Raw genomic sequence first — 20,724 nt, 5'->3', positions numbered from 1 at the left:
CCTGCCCGGCCGGCCCGACGCGCTCGCCTGGGTCCCTGCGCCCAAAGCCCGGGAGCGGAGCGGCTGGCGGTAGCTGCGCTGGAATGCAAACAACAGTAAGGCTGACTGCATCTTCTCCGGGGCTGTACAGTGTCCAGAGCCATCTTTAACCTTTACTCCTACATAGCAGTATCGTCTGTCTCCCTCCCCTGGTCTCGAAGTCTAGAACTCTTGATCCTCCTGGTGTGGTGGTGTTTGCCTGTAATCTCAGCACTGTGGATGCTGAAGCGGGAGGGTGCCCCATTTGAGCCCAGCCAGGGCAACTTCGAGATTTAGGGAGACCGTTTCAAAAAGAAAGAGATGGTGAGGATTTAGCTCAGTGCAAAAGTTCTGGGTTTGATCCCCAGTAGCAAAAAAATAAAAACTAAAATAAATAGAAGCCAAGCTCAAGCTATTTTCCAGAAGGGGAAAAAAGCAGTCTTTTCACTGGCTTGGGAGGTGGAGCAAGGTTCTGGTCTGCAGAAGCGAGGTGGACCGCCCTGGACACCAGGGCAAGCGTGCAAAGGCGCCTAGGGCTGGGTTCTCTCTCTGGTTAACTAGCTGTGACCTTGAACAGTTCGTCCTTCTAGGAGCGGAAGCGTGGGAAGGTCGTGGACTGGGCACTGAGAACTCCGAGCTTCAGGAGTAGGGTCTTGTTTAATCGCCACAACCGCCCACACAGTGCGATTATTCTTTCTGTTTTACAGACCAGGAAACAAGCAAACAGACCTGAGCAAGGTTAAATAAAGCTCCTGAAAGAACAGAGAAGACCTCGGAGAGCTCAGAGGAGCAGATGGGAGGCTGACTGGCGCTGAGCAGGGACAGGGCCCAGTCACTTCCTGTTCCGGGTCTGTGTGAGTGGGGTGAAGACACAGCTTGGCCCTGCCAGTGTGACTGCCCCTGGAAAACCAAGCCTCACTGAGCCAGTTGCTGCTGGCTGTTACTAATACTTGCACAACCAAAACGAAATGCCCACTGTCCCTAAACTGTGAGTGCTTTGCCCAGAGCTGCCTCTGCTGAAGGGCTCCATCCTTGTGTCACTCCCGAATCTCAGTGTGGCTCATTAGCTGAACTAAGGTGGGCTCTGGACAATCCAAGAAGGAAATCATGAGCCAGGTGTACTGGTGCAGGCCTGTAATCCCAGCACTGGGGTATCACGAGTTTGATCCCAGGATCCTGTCTCAAAATTTTAAAAAGGTGGAGAGTATAGTTCAGTGCAAGGGCCCTGGTTCAAGTTGTGGAAAAAAATCACATTAGCAAATGGCTTCAGTCATTTCCCCTATAAAAACATCTCCCCAAGATACCAAGCAGATGCTTATTATGCTCTCCCCTTGGCCTCCATAGAGGAACTCACATGAGCAGAGAAATGAAATAAAAGCAAGAGAAATAAATGGCCCATATCTGCCGCCAGAATGGCGTGCTTACTTTCTGGGTCACAGAAAGGGATAGGGTTGTTTTGTTTTGTTGGGTTTTTTGAGACAGGGTCTTGCTATGTAGTCCAGGCGGTCCTTGAACTATGTCATCCAGTCTGTCCTCAAATTTGAGACGATCCTCCTTCCTCAACCCCTCAACTGGGATTACAGGCCTGTGCCACCACATCTGGCAGCAGTTTGTTATTGTTTAAATTCCAGCACACACAGAAGGATGGCAGGCTGTGTAGCACAGACTTTCTGTTCAGTGGCCCCAGGCTGCGCCTCAAGTGAGTTCTTTCAGGAATGTGAAATCATGTGACCCTGGGGCAGATTCTGGCATCTCTTTTTGGGGACACTTGTGTGACCTTGGATAAATCATTTGCCCTCTCTGTGCCTTAGTTTCCTGGCTTATAAAGGTAGGATTACTATTTTTGTCTAGTTTAAAGGCATCTCAGGATAAAAGAGGGACTCTGATGTGAAGTCAGAGCTTGAAAAACCTTGTTTCCTTTCTCTGAGGAGTCTTTGTAACGCTACATCTGCACCTCAGCTCCTGGGACAAGGTTCCCAGGGCCTCATATCTCGGGCTGTGCCATACTTTTCTCCCCAAAAAAGCTGATTTTTGTAGAAACAGCGCAGGAGTTTACCTTGTTGTGAACAGGGACAGTTTTTCCAAAGGTCCCCCTGCCTGGGAGAGACAATTCCTATACCATCCTTCCTCATCTGTATGATTATTGTTGCATCTGCAACCTGGGGTGACCATAGCCCCTTTCTCATGGGGTGATTGTGAGAGCTAAATGCCCATCAAGTGTCCCTGAGCACAATTCCCTTGTCTTAGGCACCCAGGAAAGGGCCGGCCCCCTTGGAGGAAGGAGTGTCCTCTTAGCAGGGAGCAAAGCATGGGCCTCTGCTGCTTTCAATCTAAATTTCAGTTACCACATGCATAGGAACCGCTTTGAATCATCAAAATTTCCCAGAAAAGGCTTTCAGTGAACAATGCTGAGTTAAAGTCTCAAGAATGTGGTTTCTTCCTGCAGCCTGACTGAATGAAGGACACTCTGTGAAGCACAGCGCTTGTTGTGTGGGTAGTGGAGACTCATTTACCCTGAGGGGTGTGGAGTGTCCCCTGACTCTGAGGCTGGGACCCAGGCAGTTCCGGAGCCAGGTTTGGGAGCCTGGACTCCCACAGCTCCCCACTCCCTTCAACTGGAAGGAAGCATTTAGACACTGAAAGAAAACTTACTTTTGTTTGTTTGAATGGGGTATCACTGTGTTAAGTCCAGGCCAGCTTTGAATTCATTATGTAGCCTAGATTGGCCTCAAATTCACAATCTTCCTGCCTCAGCCTCTGGAGTAAGGGGATTGCAGGTGGTAGGCACCACACTAGGCAAAAACACATTTAATGCAAATGACTTCTGCACTCACTTATCAAGCATATCAGTGGTGACACAAAGTCCCTGAAATCTTGGGGCCGGATCAGTAATAGTTGGGAAAAAGCTATGCCCATTCATTCGCTAATGCACTGAACACAAAAATCATGGCTCTTCTTTCCAGTTTCTCAGATCATAAACTTCTTTACTGTCGTCTGATTTGTTTATGTTCCTCTCTGATTCACCAGCAATTCTACTTTTTGCTCAGGACCTATTTGCTGGCTCACAACACAGCAGTGAGGAAACCTGATGAAGCATCCGTCAGGTCAGCCCACTTCCTTGCTCGAAGAACCAAAGTGCTCACCACTTCGCTCAGAGTCCATCTCCAGTTCTACGGTTCTACTCCATCCCAAGCACTTAGCACTCACCACTCAGCCGGCCCTCCTCACATGGAATGTGGCATGTTCGCTTGGTCTCCAACTCCCCTCCCCCAGGTGTTGGTTTCCTTAGACTCAGCAGTCACTAGGCGGTAGGGTCTGTGAGCCCATACCTTCCCGGCATCTCCCAGCTTCTCAGCAGTGGGGCTCAGGAGTTTCCATGCCAGCCAGAGATGGACCTAAACTGGCATGTGTGATCAGGGAAAAGGCTCACTAGAGCAAAAAAAAAAAAAAAAAAAAAAAAAAAACTCTAATGATAATCATGGTAAGCATCAGTGGCCAACTACTCTCTAGGCTTATGATCTTTGGGTTTGTCCTTTTGCTTAGTTTGGTGTCTGAGACAGGATCTCACTGTGTAGTTTAGGCGGGTCTTTAACTCACTTTTTAGCCCAGGCTGACCTCAAACTTGCAGCAATCCTCCTGCCTCAAGCTCCTGAATGTTGGGATTAGAGTCCTGCACCACCACATCTGACAGGTTTTTGTTTTTAAATTTAGATTGTTTTCTACCACTCCAAAAAAATAGCATATTTTTGTTTGTTTGTCGGCTGGTTTGTTTTGTTGAAACAGGGTCTTGCTATATAACCCAGGCTGGCTCAAACTCATGGTGATCCTCCTTTCTCTGCCTCCCAAGTGTTGGGGTCACAGACTTCTGTCACCATGCTCAGCTTGGACCACATTGCCAGGAACCGAACTCAGGACCTTGCACTTGCCAGGCAGGCACAGTGCCCCTGAGCTATATCCCCAGCCCTGGACAACATATTTTTTTTTTTAGCTTTAATTGAGTTTATTGGTACATTTTAGGGATACAGTACAGTTACATTCATTGTTGGGATCTTGTACCTCTACATGACGAGTCTTGGTTCTCATTTTTCCCTTTGTCCCTGCCCTCCTTTCACCCCCTCCTCCCCATCTACAAACACTTTATTTCCATCTTTTCATTATCTCACATTTTTTTCTTTTCCCTTATTACCCTTCCCCTACCCATCCCACCTTCCCTACACTTTTAGCTCCTTTCTTCCCATTTCTCAATGTCAGTAATCTTATTAGGATCTTATGTATTATTGCAGATTATTCAACATATTTTTAAGGAAAAGAATCATAAAGGCTTTCACCCTTGGGCTGGAGTTTGGGCCAGGTGAGGCATCCCTGTGATTTAGAGAGATGAAGTCAGTCATGACATCATGGGAAAGCAGCTATCTCCTCTCTTCCACTGCCTCTGGAGTGGGCGATGCAGACCCAGTGACTCCATGAAATCAGTGCTGATGGCTGTGGAGGGCATAGTCCTTGGGTCTTTCCGAGAGCCAGGTGAGGACAGCTCACCCTGGGCGGGGCTGCCTCAGGTCCAAGGTGGGATGGGACTCTGCCCCCACCCCCGCACCTCACCCAGCCTGCTTCTTCTCTGGGTCCCAGCAGGCCCAGCCCTCCTCTGGTGATTTGGAGATAAGGCTGAGACCCCGCCCTGGGTTCCACCACCCTGGCCTTCCTTCCCCCAGGATAAGAGAGCAGTGCCTCCCAGAAACAACTGACCTTGGCGGCTGCCCCCCACTTCCCTTCCAGCAAGGCCTTCGCGCAGCAGGCCATGCCCTTCTCTGCTCCCACAGCCCCAGGCAGGAGGGGGACATGGGGTGACCCCTGCCAGCCTTATTTCACAGCAGGCCGATTGCTGCTGACCTTCCCCCCCTCCTTTTTCTTTTCTTCTCCTGTACTGGGGATTGAACCCTGAGCTTTCACGCTGACCTACTACATCTCCAGACCTTTTTTAGTTTTTGTTTTAAGACAAACTCTCACTAAATTGCCCGAGTTGGGCTTGAATTTGTAGTTTTCCTGCCTCAACCTCCCCAGAGTGCTGTGATTAAAGGCGTCCACCACCATGCCCAGCTAATTATTGACTTTTCTTCTAAAATTATTCATGACATCCTCTGTAGGTAAGTGGCAAAACAAAAAAAGCCAGGACTGGTGGCATATGCTTATAATCCCAGTACTCTGGAGGTTGAGACAGGAGGATCCTGAGACCAAAAAAAACACAAAACAAGAGGGCAGCTACATCCCAGAATATTCACTGCCAAGGCTGGTGCTTCCCTTTTCTGTGTTTCCAGTGACCACAACTGCTTGGCTACTGCAGTGGCTCCTACCTGCCTCCTTCTAAGATTCTCATCTTAAGAAACAGTTGCTATTTTCTGATGCAAATGCAGCACATGTTTATTGAGTTAATTGGAAAATACAAAAGTAATGGGAGAAAAGAAGACAGGAGGGAAGGAGAGAGAAAAGAAGGAAGGAAGGAAGCCAGGTGTGATGGTGCATTCATTTAATCCTGGAATTTGGGAAGCTGAGGCAGGAGGATCACAAGTTCCAGGCCACCCTGGGTGATTAAAAAAAAAAAAACCCATTTGAAAAAAAATTGTGGAAGAAGAAGGAAGAATCAAGGAAGGGAAAGAAGGAAGGGAGAAGGGCCTGGAGATTACTGTACATAGTTTGCTGCCTTCTAGTGAAGCCCTTTTCTAAAAAATCAAATTTCAAGGACTTGCATACTATTTTGTACTTAGTTTCCCACTCAACAGCAGTGTATTTTCCCAAAGGCTTCAAACCATAGCTGCATTTTTAATTATTGCTGAATACTTACCTTCTTCAGTAAGTCTTAATTATTCTGTTGTAAAATATTTAGATTAATTCATGTTTTGTTGTGTTTTAGGTAACATAAATATATCCAGATACATAGTTTCAGACTGTTATTTTAGAAAAAAATCCTTAGAGATAGGTGGATTTGCTAGAGGAGTCTGTTTATTTTAAAAGCTTTGTGGTTTGGTTTTAGTTTTTTTGAGACAGGGTCTCATTATGTATCTCTGGCTGGCCTGGAACTTGCAACCCTCCTGCCTCAGCCTACCAAGTATTGGGGTGTCCATGGTGCACCAGCTGTTTTCAGCACTCCTGATGATAATCAGATTGCCCTCCAGAAACAATGCACCTTATAGTCCCATAAGTACTACATGTCTATGTGCACCTTCACCAGCATCATTTTTTATAGCAAAATATTTATTGGTACATTTTAGGCATACATAATGGTAAATGGGGAATTTGCACCTATACATGATGTATCCCATTTCTTTTTTCCCATTCCTCCTCCCCTCAACTCTCCTCCCTACGAAGAAAAGTTTTCTTTCCACATTTTTCTTGTCCCTTCCTTCTTTTCTCCCTCCCTGGTCCCTTGTTCCCTTTCAGTTTGAACATTTTCATCTCACTTCTGAATATCTACTAGACATTTCAGTCCTTATTTCCACTTTTGGTTTCTCACACCAGGGAAACAATGCAGTATTTAAACATGTGTGTCCAAATTATTTCACTTAAGAGTATGGTCTCAGGGTGCATCCATTTGGCTGTAAATGTCTGATGCTCATTCTTCTTTGTGGTGCAGTATTACTCCATTGTATAAATAAAATACAACTTCTTTATCCACTCATCAGTTGATGGGCATTTGGGCTGTTTCTAAGATTTAGCTATTGTAAACTGTGACACTATAAACATGGGTGTGCATATATCACTGTGGTCTGATGCTTTTAATTCTTTTGAGAAGACACCAAGAAGAGGAATAGCTGGGTCAAATGTGACTTCTAGTTTTGGCTTTTTAAGGAATCTCCACACTGATTTCCACAGTGGTTGCACCAAACTACATTTCCACCAACAGTGGAGAAGGGTTCTTTTTTCCCCACAGCTCCATCAGAATTTGTCGTTGGTTGATTTCTTGATAGCAGCCATTCTTTTTGGAATGAGATGGAATCTCAGTATTGTTTTAATTTGCATCTCTTAAATGACCAGTGAGGTTGAACATTTTTGCACATATTTATTTGCCATTTGTACTCTTCATTTTAGAAGTGTCTGTTCATTTCAGATACCCATTTTTGGATTGGGTGTTTTAACTTGTTTTTTTGTTTGTTTGTTTGTTTGCTTTTAGTTTTTTATATATCCTAGATTGCAGTCCTTTGTCTGAGGCAAAAATGTTTTCCCACACTGTGGGTTTTCTCTTCACTGTGTTGGTAGTTTCTTTTGTTGTGCAAAATCTTAATAAGATGAGATCCCAATTGTTGATTCTTTGTGATATTCCCTGCATGATTGAGATTATGTTCATAGTTTTTGTTTACACCAATGTCTTCAAGAGTTCTACCTATTTTATCTTCAGCAGATTTAGTGTTTCTGTTTTAATATTGAGATCTTTGATCCATTTTGATTTTAGTTTAGTGTGTGGTGAAAGATAAATGTCTACTTTTAATCTTTAGCATGTGGAAAACCAGTTTTTCCAGCACCTTTTATTAAAGAGGCTTTCTTTCTTCCAGTGAAGGCGTTTGGCTCCTTTGTTAAAGATGAGATGGCTGAGTGTGTTTGGAGTTGTCTCTGCATCTTCTAATCTGTTCTATTGATCCTTGAGGCATTTTTTTGTTTTGGATTTGGTTTTGGTTTTTTTGGCAAGTACCATGCTGTTTTTATCACAGTAGCTTTGTAGTATAATTTCAAGTTGGAGATTGTGGTGCTTCCTTCCTTGTCTTTGTGTCAGGGCCGATAGGCTGAAGGGGAGCCTGGGCAGGCTAGTTTCCCAATGAAAAGAACACGTGTGGAGCAGCCATTACAAAGCAGGGCCTCAACTTTAATTTACAGCATACCACTTATAATGGCCATTATCAGGTTTTCTGAGATACAGTAAGACAAAATAGCTGTGCAACTTAGAAGTCTATGTGGTACATGCGTGAAAGCCTGTGCTGATTCATTATTGTATAATGGAGCTCCATCATGCATCTGTGCTAAGTGACAGGGTTGTGTCCTCAATTGGCCTCAGATGCCTGGGCTGGGACACATCTCACCGTGGCTCCCTACATGTTGCTGCCCAGAATTGCTTTCGCTATTGTAGGTCTCTTCTAGTTCCAAACAAATTTTAGGATTGTTTTGTCTAATTCTGTGAGAATATGCACTTGCGAGGCAGGTGGTAGAACCACTGAGCTAAATCCCTGACCCAAGAATGTACTAGTATTTTGATTGGAATTACATTAAGTCTGTATAATAATTTAGTAAGTATGGTTATTTTCATTATATTGGTTCTTCTTATTCAAGAACAAGGAATGTCTTCCCATTTCCTGATATCCTCTTTGAGCTCTTTTTTCAGAGTAAGGTAGTTTTCCATGTAAAGATCTTTTACCTCCTTTGTTAGATTGATTCTTGATTCATAGGTACTTTTCTTTTTTTCTTTTTTATGCGGGGGATGCTGTTGTGAAAGGTGTTGTTTCCCTAATTTCTCTCTTAGTGAGTTATTTTTGTACAGAAAGGCTATTGATTTTTAAGTGTTGACCTTGAATCCAGCTACCCTATTGAATTTGGTTATTAAATATAGAAATCTAGTTGATTTTTTTGAAGTCTTCTATGTGGAATATCATGTCATCCACAAATAATGATAATTTAACTTCTTCCTTTCCTATCCTTATTCCTTTTATTTCTTTTTCTTGTTGAATTGCTCTGGCTAAAGTTTCCAGAACTATACTGAATGAGAATGGCAACAGTAGACATCTTTATCTTGTTCCTGATTTTAGAGTGAAAACTTTGAGGTTTTATCCATTTAGTATGATGTTGGGTTGTCATGATGTTGGCTTTTATCAGATTGAGGTAAAGATCATCTGCCCTAATTTCCTGTAGGGTTTTTTGTTGTTGTTGTTGTTGTTTTTGTTTTACCTGAGTGGGTGTTGGACTTCGTCAGATGCTTTTTTTTGCATCTATTGAGATGATCATATGTTTTTTGCCTTTGGCTGTATTAATATAGTGTATTGCACTTATTTATTTATCTGTGTTGAATCATTCCTGCATCCTTGGGATGAATACTACCTGGTCGTGGTGTATGACCTTCTGATTTGCTGCATTCTGTTTGCCAGTATTGTTTGAGTCTATGTTCATTAGGGAGATTGGCCTATAGTTCTCTTTTTTTGTTGGATTATTCTCTGGTTTGATATCAGGGTAATGCTTGTTTCCAGAAATGATTTTGGGGGTATTGCTTCCCTTGAAATTTCATTAAAGAGTTTGAGAAGTAGCAACAGTAGGTCTTCTCTAAATTTCTTGTAAAATTCAGGCATGAATCCAACAGGGCCTGGGCTTTTCTTTGTTGATAGATTTTTTTTTTTTTTTTTTTGTACCAGGAAATGAACCCTAGTCCTTGTATTTGCAAGGCAGGTGGTGGAACCACTGAGCTAAATCCCAGACCCCTTTGTTGATAGATTTTTAATTATACCTTAAATTTCATTGACTTATAGGATTATTTAGAATTTTTATATCTTTTTTATTCAGCTTTGGTAATTCATACGTATCTAGGAATCTGTCCATTTCTTCTGTGTTTTCCATCTTACTAGGATATAGTTTCTTGAAGTAGGTAATGATGATCTTTTGGACTTTTGCAAGATCTGTTTTTTTGTTGTTGTTGAGTGTTTGTTTGTTTGTTTGTTTTTGGTACCGGGGATTGAAGTCAGGTCCTTGCACTTGCAAGGAGGGCCACTAAACCACTGAGCTAAATCCTGGGACCTGCAAGATCTGTTTTGATTTCATACTTTTCATTCCTAATTCCATGTATTTGAGTCTTTTCTTCTTTTGATAAGGTTGACTAAGGTCTTGTCAATTTTCTTTAATCTTTCTATTGGGAGGCCCATCTGACCTCTGTTGGCCTAGAAAGGGGAGCAGCAAGGGCTAAAGAAAGAGAATAGAGACATGCTTGATTTCATCATTCATGGTGGGCTGGGAGGTCAGTGCCACAGAGTGGACAAAGACAAAGACACTCTGAGCTAGCCATTATTTATCAAGTACACACAAATGGAGGGCATATTGGGTGAGTCAGAAGGCAGTAGTAAGGAGAACATTCTTAACATAGCAGATGAGATGAGACAGCAGACTAATAAAGAATTTGTCCTTCACCCAGGTGCAACCTTTCTCTCTCTCCGTCTCTCTTTTTTAAATTACTACTCATGGTTCTTGAAGAACCAAGATGTCTTCAGCTGATGTACTCTTGCCTTGATTGTCACAGTTTCGCAGGACCATTGAGGCCTCAACTTGTGCCCAGAGGCAAAATACAGTTAGGTTTCTACATGCCATAGCTGGCTGGCCATCAAGGTGACATTGGTCCTTTGACAGCTATAGCCATACTTTAATTATGAAATTTTTTTCCCCCAAATAATATAGAATTTCTCTCGATATCTTTCAAAGAACCAACTCAATTCATTGATTATTTTTATTGTTTTCTTAGTCTCAGTTGCATTAATTTCTACTCTGATCTTTATAATTTCCTCCTTCATTTTGACCTTTGGGCTTGGCTTACTCTTCTTTTGCTAGAAGCTTTAGGTTCAACATTAGGTTGTTTATTTGAGCTCACTCTGTTTTCCAAACATGAATATCCATTGCTATGAATTTCCCTTATATGACTGCTTTCATTGTGCCCCATAAATTCTGCTATGTCATATTGGCATTATCATTTAATTTTAGAACCTGTCTTATTTATTTATTTCTTAATTTTTGGTACTGGGGATCAAATCCAATTTCTTAATTTCATCTGTCACCCATTGGTTGTTCAGGAAAGTATTATTTAATTTCCATCTGTTTATGAAGTTCTTGTGGTTTCTTTTGCCATTGATTTCCAATTTCTTTGCATTATGGCCTGATATGCCTGGGATAATTTCAGTTCTTTTGCATTTACTCAAGCATGTTCTATGAGCGAGTATGCTGTCTATTTTGGAAAATGTCCCATGTGAATCTGAGAAGAATGTGCATTCTGATGTTGTGGGGTGGAGTACTGTAGACATCTAAGTCCTTTTGTTCAAAGGTTTGGTTCAATTCTGATACTTTGTTGATATCTTGTCTAGTTGACCTCTTTATTTGTGACAGTAGGGGACCTTAGTACATTACAATTATAGTAGTGCTTACTTGATTTTTTTATATCCATTAATATTTATTTTATGTAGTAGTGCATATATATTTATGATTGTCATCTCTTCCTCTTGGATTGTTTCCTTTACAAGGATGTAGTGACTTTCTTTGTCTCTTAATCAGTCTTGGCTTGAAATCCACTTTTGGAATAGAATACCCTCCCTTGCTTTTTTCTGCGTTCCTGTCACATAAAGTATTGTTTTCAATCCTTTGACTTTCAGTCCATGAATTTCATTTTGAATTAAATGTATTTCTTGTAAGCAGCATATTGTTCGATTTCCTTTCTGATCCATTCTGCCCAACTGTTTCTTTTAATTAGTGAGATGATACCATTTACATTGATGATTATAACTGACAGGTACCAACTTATACTTATACTATTTTCCTGTTGTTGGTTGCCTTTTTCCCCCTATGTTTAGTTGCTTGCCTTGCCTGCTGTAAATATTCTGTTGTAAATCATGGAGTTAGACCTTGTTATCTTTTTCTAGATGTCCTTCAGAATATTTTTAAATGGCCATGAATTTCTTCAGGTGCTCTTTGCCATGGAAATCTTACTTCTCAATTTTGAAAGATGGTTTTGCAGAGTACATCAATCTGGGCCAGAGGTTGTTCTCTTGGGACTTGAAGTACTTCACTCCACTCTTTCCTTGACTTGAGGGTATGTGTTGAGAAGTCAGCTGTAATTCTGATGGGCCTTCCTTTATAGGTGATTTGTTTCCTTTCTCTTACAACTTTTAATATTCTGTTCTTGTGTTGAATTTTGGGAATCTTGACTATAATATCCTTTGGTGAAGTTGTTTTTTAAATCTATACATCAGTATGCCTCACTTATCAATATGTGAAATTCTTTTTCCCTACTTGGAGGTTTTCTGCCATTACTTCTATGAACAGTTTTTTTTAATGTCCTTTGTTCTATCTCCTGCCTTCTCAATGATTCAAACCAATCTCATGTTATTTTTCTTTGCATCATCTAGCAGCTGTTTGATTGATTTTTTGTGGTCCTTTGCTATTTTAAGAGATCTTTCTTTTCATGATAACTTATGGCAATCTTGTCTTCTACATCTGATATTCTGTCCTCACATTGGCTCACTGTGCTGTGTATACTTTCAATGGATTTTTAAATCTTTTTGATATCTGTTTGAATCTGTTTCATGGATTCCATTTCTTTCCTATGTTGAGCATTTATGGTTTCCATCTTTTCCATTTCCCTAAGCTTCTCTATATTTTGTTTATCTGTATCTGCTCTGGAGTCAATAACCATCTCTTTCATTATGGACACCATCTCTATAGTTATTTGAGAAATCTGATTTGATTTTTTCCAGAGCTTCATTTATCTGCTTTGTTACTACTGCTATTACCACTTCAGCGAGTCCAGGTGGATGGGTTTTGAATTGTTCCACCTCATTGCCCCCTGAGTTTGCATTTGGTGAGCTGAAAGTATGGGGTTGTCTCTTGCTTAAGTGTCTTTCTTTTTTTTTTTTAATTTAGTTTCTGGGTTGATGTTTATAAACTGTTTATGGCAAATAGCTTTATTGTTAGTACTTAGAATCCCAATGACTACTTCTCAAAGATGTCATCCAGACGTGGCTGCCTTTTGAGTTTTGAGGATGTTACAATATCCTATCTTTTCAATTTGTTGAGCTTGAGAAGTTGCTGCCTATTTCACCTAGTCCCCAGTTCTTTGGCTCTGGCCTATAGTATTATTTATAACTCTTATGCAAGCTCAGTCTTTATGTACCAGGAAAAACTAATTAGAACAATATGTCACCTTGGCTAAAGTGGTACAATCAGCAATAACAATGGCATCAGACAGCCTAGAAAATGACAACCTGTGGTAACTATTAATTTGCCATATTTAGCCATATGAACTAGATTGGTGGTTATATAGCAAAATCTAAAACAAAACAGAAAATTGTATACAGTAAATATATCCTCAGTTTGGTGATTTTACCCTTAGGGGATAAAATTTAAAAAGGGTAAGGTGAAAAAATAGAGAAACCAGAGAAGAGGAAAAGATTAGAAGCAAGGCTGGAGGACAAAGGAAGATCTTACAAACTTTGACAAACTGGTGAAGAAGACAGGAAGGAAAAAGAGAAGGAAGAAATAAAAACAAAAACAGAACACAACAACAAACCTAGAAAAATGTTCACACTTATATAAAAACAAGAACAAATAATCAAGAAAAAATGAAAACAAGAAAAGAAAATTAAAAAGTCCACTTCAAGATGTGTCTCTGCTGTCACTGGTAGACAAGGTGGGGAGACAGAGTCCAGATCCATGCTGATTAATCCCTATATGTCAGCAGTAGATTTAGAGCAGGGTAGTAGATAATCACAGTAAGCCTGCACCTTTGGTTCTGAAGTTCAGGCTGGTTTCTGGTTGTGAGGCTGCAACCTATTTTGTTCAGCCTACAAGACTCTATGTTCCTCCTGCTGACTTGAAGTTGGCTCCTTAACTTCCTGCTAATTTGAACTTGGTTCTGCCTCACCCTGATGGAGCAAGTCTGCAGCTTCTCTGAGTTCTGGGCTCAATTGGCCCCTCTCCAAGTGAATACTAGGCAATTGCCCACTCCTGGAGGACATCTGAACCCAAATAACTCACCAGCCACTGCAACTCACTGTATCCACTACTCCATTCCATTGGTGCATTTCTCCTGGGAGGCCTCTGGGGTCACCAGTACCACCATGAATTTGCATGTTTGAGCCGCCCTTCCCATTCATTGAGTCAGGGATCAGGGAGAAAATGCTGCTTGCCACCTCCTTCTACATTGGAGTCTCTCTCTTCACTCACCCAATGGGCCTCCATTCTGGCTTCAGATCCTTGCTGGGTCCCAGGGACTCACTTTCCTCCTCCTTCTCTTCCTCACTTTGCTGTATTCCAGAATGTAGATGGCAAATGTTGGAAAGGCTATTTCTCTGCTGTTCACCACTCTACCATCTTCCTGAAAGTTACTAATGTTATAATTCCGCTCTAGTCTTAATATTTTCTTATTTGAGCAGTGGATAGGAAAAGGCTTTCATCATGGCAGTAAGAAGAGCTTCACAGATGGGGAGTAGCAATTGTAAAGCAGAATCCAAGAAAATAACTGTACATGTAATGTTGTTACCACAGAATCAATCCCCCAGCTAGCTTCCAGGCTTTTGTATACAATGAGAAGTGTGTTATAAAATGTACATCCACGGTAAGAGAAAAAGCAAGCAGCCACATTGGCGGGGGGTACCTTGTTATAGATCCCACAATTCCAGGAGGGAAAAAGGACCAGTTTGGAGTGTGGATGTGATAGCACTCTTGAGAGTGCCTGGTGCTGGATTAGCCAAGGACACTGCTACTTCACTGTCAAAGAGAGACATTTACCCTCCAACATGAAAGCCCAGGAGGCCAAAGGAAGGGCATCCAGCCCAGGCCAGGTAGGGATGAGTGGAAGGAGGAGGCAGCAGGGCAGAGATGATGAGAGCACACTGCTCTGCTCCATGCCCAGTAGGCTCCCACATAATCATCAAAGCTACTGCTGGCTTTCATGTGCCCAAACCTTTCCTTCCTCATGAGTCATTTTGGGATATAACTGACTGAACAGAATAGCTGAAAGGCAATTTAGTCACATCAATGAACAACTGGGATGGGCTCCCAGGCATGGTAGCACACATCTGTAATTCCAGCACTCAGGAGGCTGAGGCAGGAGGATCACAGAGAGTTCAAGGCCAGCCTGGACTACATAGTGAGACACTGTCTCCAAAGAAATGCTCCAAAATTGCTTGGGTTTGAATCTCAACTTGTGATCATAAGCTGGGCTAGATGACTGGCCCTCCTTCATCTCAGCATTTCTCATCTGTAGACGAGAGGTGATACGATAGTGCTTAATTCTGAGATTACTATACAAATTACAGGCTTTAATATTTGTGCCAGGCTTAGAACAGGGCTTGGCATGTGGTTTCATTAGTGAATTTTAAAAACAATTATGATGATTTGATGTTATTAATACATGACTGTGACTGACTATGGGCTCTGCTGACAGGCCCATCTGGGTTTGCTCTTAACTGTCTTCTGGTTCCAGTGAGCTTCAATGTCACTGTATAAACAAGCAAGGGACCATCCCCACCTTCAGAAGGGCCTGCTGGGGAGGAACCAGGAGAGCTGGGTGCCGTGACCCAGGTACCTGACCTCAGACCCTGCAACTTCCTCTCATCTCCACCACACAGGAAGTGGGGGGAGCTTCCCTGGCCAGAGGAAGTGCTGGTCTCCATGTCAGCCATGTTTGCCATTTCAGGTGTGGCCAGTGTGGCCATGACTTCATTTTCGCTGGTTCCTCTGAGGAAGGAGAGACCAGCTGTGCAGCTCACATAGAGGGTTGCGTGCTTCCCTGGCCTCTCCAGGACCAGCACCCCATCTTCAGAACTTGGGCTGAGATGTCTAGAGTATGAAAGCCAGGTCTCTTCAATCGAGAACATCACCACCCCTCACCTCACAGGGCAGGCGGCTACACACAGCCCATTTTATTTCCTGCAATGAGGAGCACTGCTAATGTCCCACAGTGGGGCAGGAGACTGTGGCAGGCCAGGCAGGTGGGAGAAGTGGGTGGGACTTCATAATTGCAAAGGTCTAGGATTTGTGTGCTCAGAACAGCTCCTGAAGCCTCACCTCACTCTAGGACTTCTTGCAAGAACTGGAGCAGTTTTTGGACAGGTAGGGCTAGACCTGACCTCAACCTGAGGAGCAGAAAATGCAAAATGACGGTGGACATCCAGCTCTCTGCTACTGAACTGTGCTCACTCTTCACAAAGGTCCATGCTTGCCGTGTAGAGTGGACTTTTTTTCCTACTTTCACTTGGCCCAAAATTCGCTCTACAGGGCCTGTTTCTTTTTCCACCTTTCATAAACATAACATCTTACCACCTTTTGCACTTGTCTTGGCCAATTCTTTGCTCAGGACAGAAAAAAACTAGAAACCATCTCTAGAAGGAAACCCCAGCACTCCAAAACCTGGTCACAGTAATTCACCAAAACAGTAATTCACTTTATCTCTGACATAAAACCTTTTATATTGTGTATAGTACCTGGAGAGAATATCAATAATTCAATACTTTGTCAGCTTTGAGATTCACTCCCCAATGTCACAGATGTTACAATGTGGATAAAAATGCATCTTTTTGTTTGTTTGTTTGTTTGTTTGTGACAAGATCTCACCATGTAGCCCAGGCTTGGCTTGAACTCATAGCCATCTTCCTGCCTCAGCCTCCTGAGTGCTAGGATTACAGGCATGCACCACTACACCCAGTTTAAAAATGCACCTTAACATGGGTGAAAACACACACAAGTGGCAGGAGGGAGAAGCAATCAGAAGAGGATGACACATATTCTACTAACTAGTGCCCCAACCATGTTCCCTGCTGGCTTGCTCTAACTCTGGGAATGCCAGTGCCGCATGTAGCCTTCATGCACCAGGGTGCATGCCCTCTCCACCACTTAAGGATATTGTTCTGTTCTCTGCATAGCAAGTTTTTCCCTCTACTGGCTCATTCCATGGCTACATGTAGGAAACAGGCTCTTTCCTAATGATTCCTCTCCAGTTCCTTTCCTTTCTTTCCTTTTTTTTTTTTTTTTTTTCATTTTTCTAATATGAGACATCTACCACTGAGATGTCCCTCCAATCTGTTTTTATTTAACTTTTGTTTATTTTGTTTGAGACAGGGTTTCTCTGTGTCATGCAGGCTGGCTTTGAACTCACTAGGGAGCCCAGTCTTCACCTCACAGCAGTCCGAGTGCTGGGATTACAGCCCTATACACACAGACCTATCTGCTCTTGCTCATGTCTCATCCTCTCCTCCCACTCTTCTCTGAATGCTGAGGGAGCACCAGCCCTCCCCCTGCTCTACTCCACTGAAATAGGCTCTCCCAAAGCCGCCAACCTCCTCACATTTCCTATTTCCGCAGGTCACCGTCAGTCCCTAGCTCGCCCAGCTTGGCAGCAGTGGCCCTCAACGGTGCCTCCCTGGGCTCTTTGCTCCTGCTCTAGCTGCTCCTGCCTGGCTGCATCCCGGCTCTGCCCCAACACTCAGGCAGGCCCAGCACAGATTTTTCCTCTACCAGCCCCAGAACTCAGGGCTTGTGGAACAGATGTCCCAAATCATGAATTCCACCTCAAAGAGGCTCTTCTCAAAGTCTTCCCTATCTTAAGAAACAACAATTTCTCCAGGTGACCTGGTCCCAAACCTGGAAACCCAAATCACCCTGCATCAAGTCCTGTGTCCCCAGAGAAGATTGGTTCTCACAGTTTTCATTTGCTGCCACCCTCACCCTGGTCACTGCCTCTCTCCTGGACAGTGTAATAGCTACTAAATGCTTTCCTCCGGTCCACCCCTCGCATGGATGCCACCATGAACCATAAAGCCATGCCCTTTGCATTTTCCTGAACAAACTCTCCAAGGAATCCTTTTCCAAGGTGGACCCTTCACGGTCATCCAGCTGTCTCCCTCTTGGGCTCCAGGCTCACTGGAGGCCTTGCTGCTCCTAGATTGCACCCCTCACTCCCTCCTGGTCTCTTCTTCCCCAGCCACCTGCCAACCCTCACCCCTTGGGGCCTGACTCCATCTGGGGGCCGCCCTGGCCAGTTCCACAGTGTCTGCCTTTGCATCCACCACTCTTCACACTACACGGCTCCTGGGGCCAGCAGTGTTTGTGGCCCCACTTGAGTATAAGCTCCAAAAAGCTGAGGACTTTGCACCCGGCTGCTTCCTCAGCACCAGGCTGTGCTGGCACTGGGCAGACACTCCACAATGTGTGCAGTGACTTCTCCGTATGGCTAGAAGGTTGGAAGAGACCCAGCAGATTTCCTCTGCCAGTGTCTCTCAGCCACTCTCCCTCCCTTCCCTCCCTGGCTCACTGCCACCCCACCCCTCTGTTCTCCCCTCTCGTCCCTTCTGAAGTCACTTGGCAGCTTGTGTGACACAGTCCAGTGTCTCTACATGTGCTCACTTGCCCCTCCACACCCAGCTGTCCTGCAAAGCTGCAAGGCATTTGAAATTGAGAGTGGTGTGGTATTCCCCTGTGTATCCCCAGCCCTCACACAAGCAGTGCCTGGCACACTGTAGGCCCTCAGAAGATGTTTGCTGAAGTTCAACACGGTGGTGCATGTCTATCATCCCAGCACTCTGGGAGGCTGAAGCAGGACTGTGAGTTCAAGCCCATTCTAGATACCTTAATGATTTAGCAAGACCTAGTCTCAAAATAATTGGGGGAGGGAAGCAGGGCTGGGGATATAGCTTAGTGCAAAAGGTTCAATCCCATTCACTTCTAAAACAAGGAATGTTCCTTTTTGACAGAGTCTTGCTATGTAGCCCCATAGTCTTGCTATGTAGGGCTGCAAGAGATCTTGGGTCCGGATCTCTCAGAGATGATGAAAGTACCAGCCTCAAACTCAGACCAGTTCTGTCTCAGCCTAAATGTTCCTTTCTTGCTTTATGCCAAGCTCTGTAGTCAGACCATGTCTTGGGTAAAAAAATGAAAAGGTCGGGAGTGAAGCTCGATGTGAAAGCCCTGGGTTACATACCCAATACCACACACACACACACACACACACACACACACACACACACACTAAGCATAATATTTCAGCTCAACAAGCATCTACTATCTATCTACAATGTTATAGTATTATACCCTGAGGTAGATGTTAAGGATGAGTTGGTGGTTGGCCCAATGTCCAAGTTACTGGCTTGAGGTCCATCAAATAGTTTTTTTGGGATAGCTTCTTACTATGTATGTCAAGCTGGACTTAAAATAGATATGGAGCACAGGTTGGCCTCTGACTCATGATTGTCCTGCCAAAACCTCTTGAGTGATGGAATTACAGTCACTTGGCACTTTTTCCTTTACAAATGTATGTATATTATGTATGTATATTACTGAAGACTGAACCTAGGGCCTTCATTCTAAGCTACATCCCCAGCTATTTTCTTTACTTTCTTTTCTTTTCTTTCTTTTTTTTTTTTTTTTTTTAAGACAGGGTTTGAAAACCCTGGGCTAGCTCAAACTTTTGATCCTCCTGCCTCAGCCTCTTGAGTGCTGGGATTACAGGCGTGCATCAGCCTCTTTGTAACTCTAAATAGTGCACACCTCCCAGCCAGAGGACTGCAGCATGGAAGATGAGTTTCAGAGAGGTCGTAACGCATCCTTGTGGTTAGGACTGTGGCCTGTAAAGGCTGGGGTCCCATGCCTGGGCTCAGCCTGCATGCCCCATTAGCTAGCTCCCTGACCTTGAACAAGCTTTTAATCTCTGAGTACTTTCTCCCTCCTGTAGAAAATAGAGAAGATAGCTTTTGGTACAGGGCTTTTGGGAAGATGAAATGAGATACTGCATTACAGCATATCAATCATGACCAAGAATGCATTGCTGTCACTATTTTCCTCGTGATAACTCAGGTCTGTGGGAGGATACAGAACTCAAGGAGGTGGTATGCCGTCTAGCTCTGTCACAGATGTAAATTACCTCCTAACTGTGATGGAAGAGTGGGCCTAGGGTGAGACAGAGGAACAGAGCTTTTCTTGTATGTAACAGTAAATCCAGGGTTCCCGAGGCTGCAGCTATCTATTTGATTGGTCTTTGACCCAGAAGAGGATTAGGAAGTAGAGGTACGCGTTTTCTACTCAGTCCCCATGAGAGTTTCCACATCCAGGTGTAACTGTGGGAGCAAAAACCCTTTGTTCCCCTATGCCAGTCACCTGGGGTGACTGGGAGCAGGGTTGCAGAGCACAGCCTATCCGAGACCTCGGCTGTGAGTACCAGTGCTGGTTCTGCCTTTGCTCAGCTGTGCTTCCTCAGGCACGCATGCACTGTTAGCCTCCTTTTCCTTATTTGCAGAGAGAATGATCATCATTGCCCCACCTCTACCTGTTATGGTCATTGTGAAAATTGAGTAAGTGCCCAGTTTATGCATAGGGTTCTTATATGGTTATTATTTTTATGAGAAGTCTTGTATTTGCTAACTCTGGCTCCTCTGCAGCAAGTTGCCTGTATTTATCTAACACTGCAAACTGAACCCAGGGCCTTTGTGCTGCATTCCCAGGCCCACCCCACATTCCCAGGAGCTACATTCCCAGGCCTACCCCACTTTTTTGTTTTTGTACTGGGGATCGACCCCCCTTTTTAAATTTTGTGACAGTGGCTTGCTAAAGCATCGATATCCTAAGTCTAGACTTGAATTTGGAATCCTCCTGCCTCAACTTCCCAGAGCACTGGGATTATAGATGTGTGGCACCATGCCTGTGTGCCATCATTCCTGGCCTGGGGCAAGTCTTGGAGTAGTGCTTCAGTGAGCAGTTATAATACTTCCAGGACAAGGCAGGAACTTGTTTGAGTGAACATAAGGGGTTTTATAATTATGGGTATTTTCTTCTACCATTTTCCATGAGCTTCTTTCAATCTGAGAAGGTTCCCAGACATCTCTAAATACTTCTACACAAAGAGTAGCTCAGACACAAGAAAATGCCAGACTTCTTCCTGATACTATTTGTAGGCACCAGAACCAGATTTTCTTTCTTTCTTTTTTTTTTTTTTTTTAA

The 20,724-nt window shown here is 43.5% G+C and overlaps 1 protein-coding gene across 1 annotated transcript in view; it reads right to left on the bottom strand.

Moving 5' to 3' along the window:
• The window catches only part of F2rl1 (F2R like trypsin receptor 1), a 26,606-nt gene extending 10,992 nt beyond the window's left edge, over positions 1 to 15,614 (bottom strand). Inside the window, exons 1-2 of the mRNA XM_010619151.1 lie at positions 15,328 to 15,614; positions 3,226 to 3,302 (exon numbers count right to left, since the gene is read on the bottom strand). Of these exons, the coding sequence (XP_010617453.1) occupies positions 3,226 to 3,302; positions 15,328 to 15,614 (364 nt within the window). The remainder of the gene's footprint in view (positions 1 to 3,225; positions 3,303 to 15,327) is intronic.
• Between the last annotated feature and the right edge of the window lie 5,110 nt (positions 15,615 to 20,724).

The sequence above is a fragment of the Fukomys damarensis genome, unplaced genomic scaffold, assembly GCF_012274545.1.
Source record: "Fukomys damarensis isolate Sample0158 unplaced genomic scaffold, DMR_v1.0_HiC HiC_scaffold_1, whole genome shotgun sequence".
In the NCBI taxonomy this organism is placed as follows: domain Eukaryota; kingdom Metazoa; phylum Chordata; class Mammalia; order Rodentia; family Bathyergidae; genus Fukomys; species Fukomys damarensis.
Note: the sequence above shows the minus strand (reverse complement) of the source record. Positions and strands in the feature narration are given on the sequence as shown.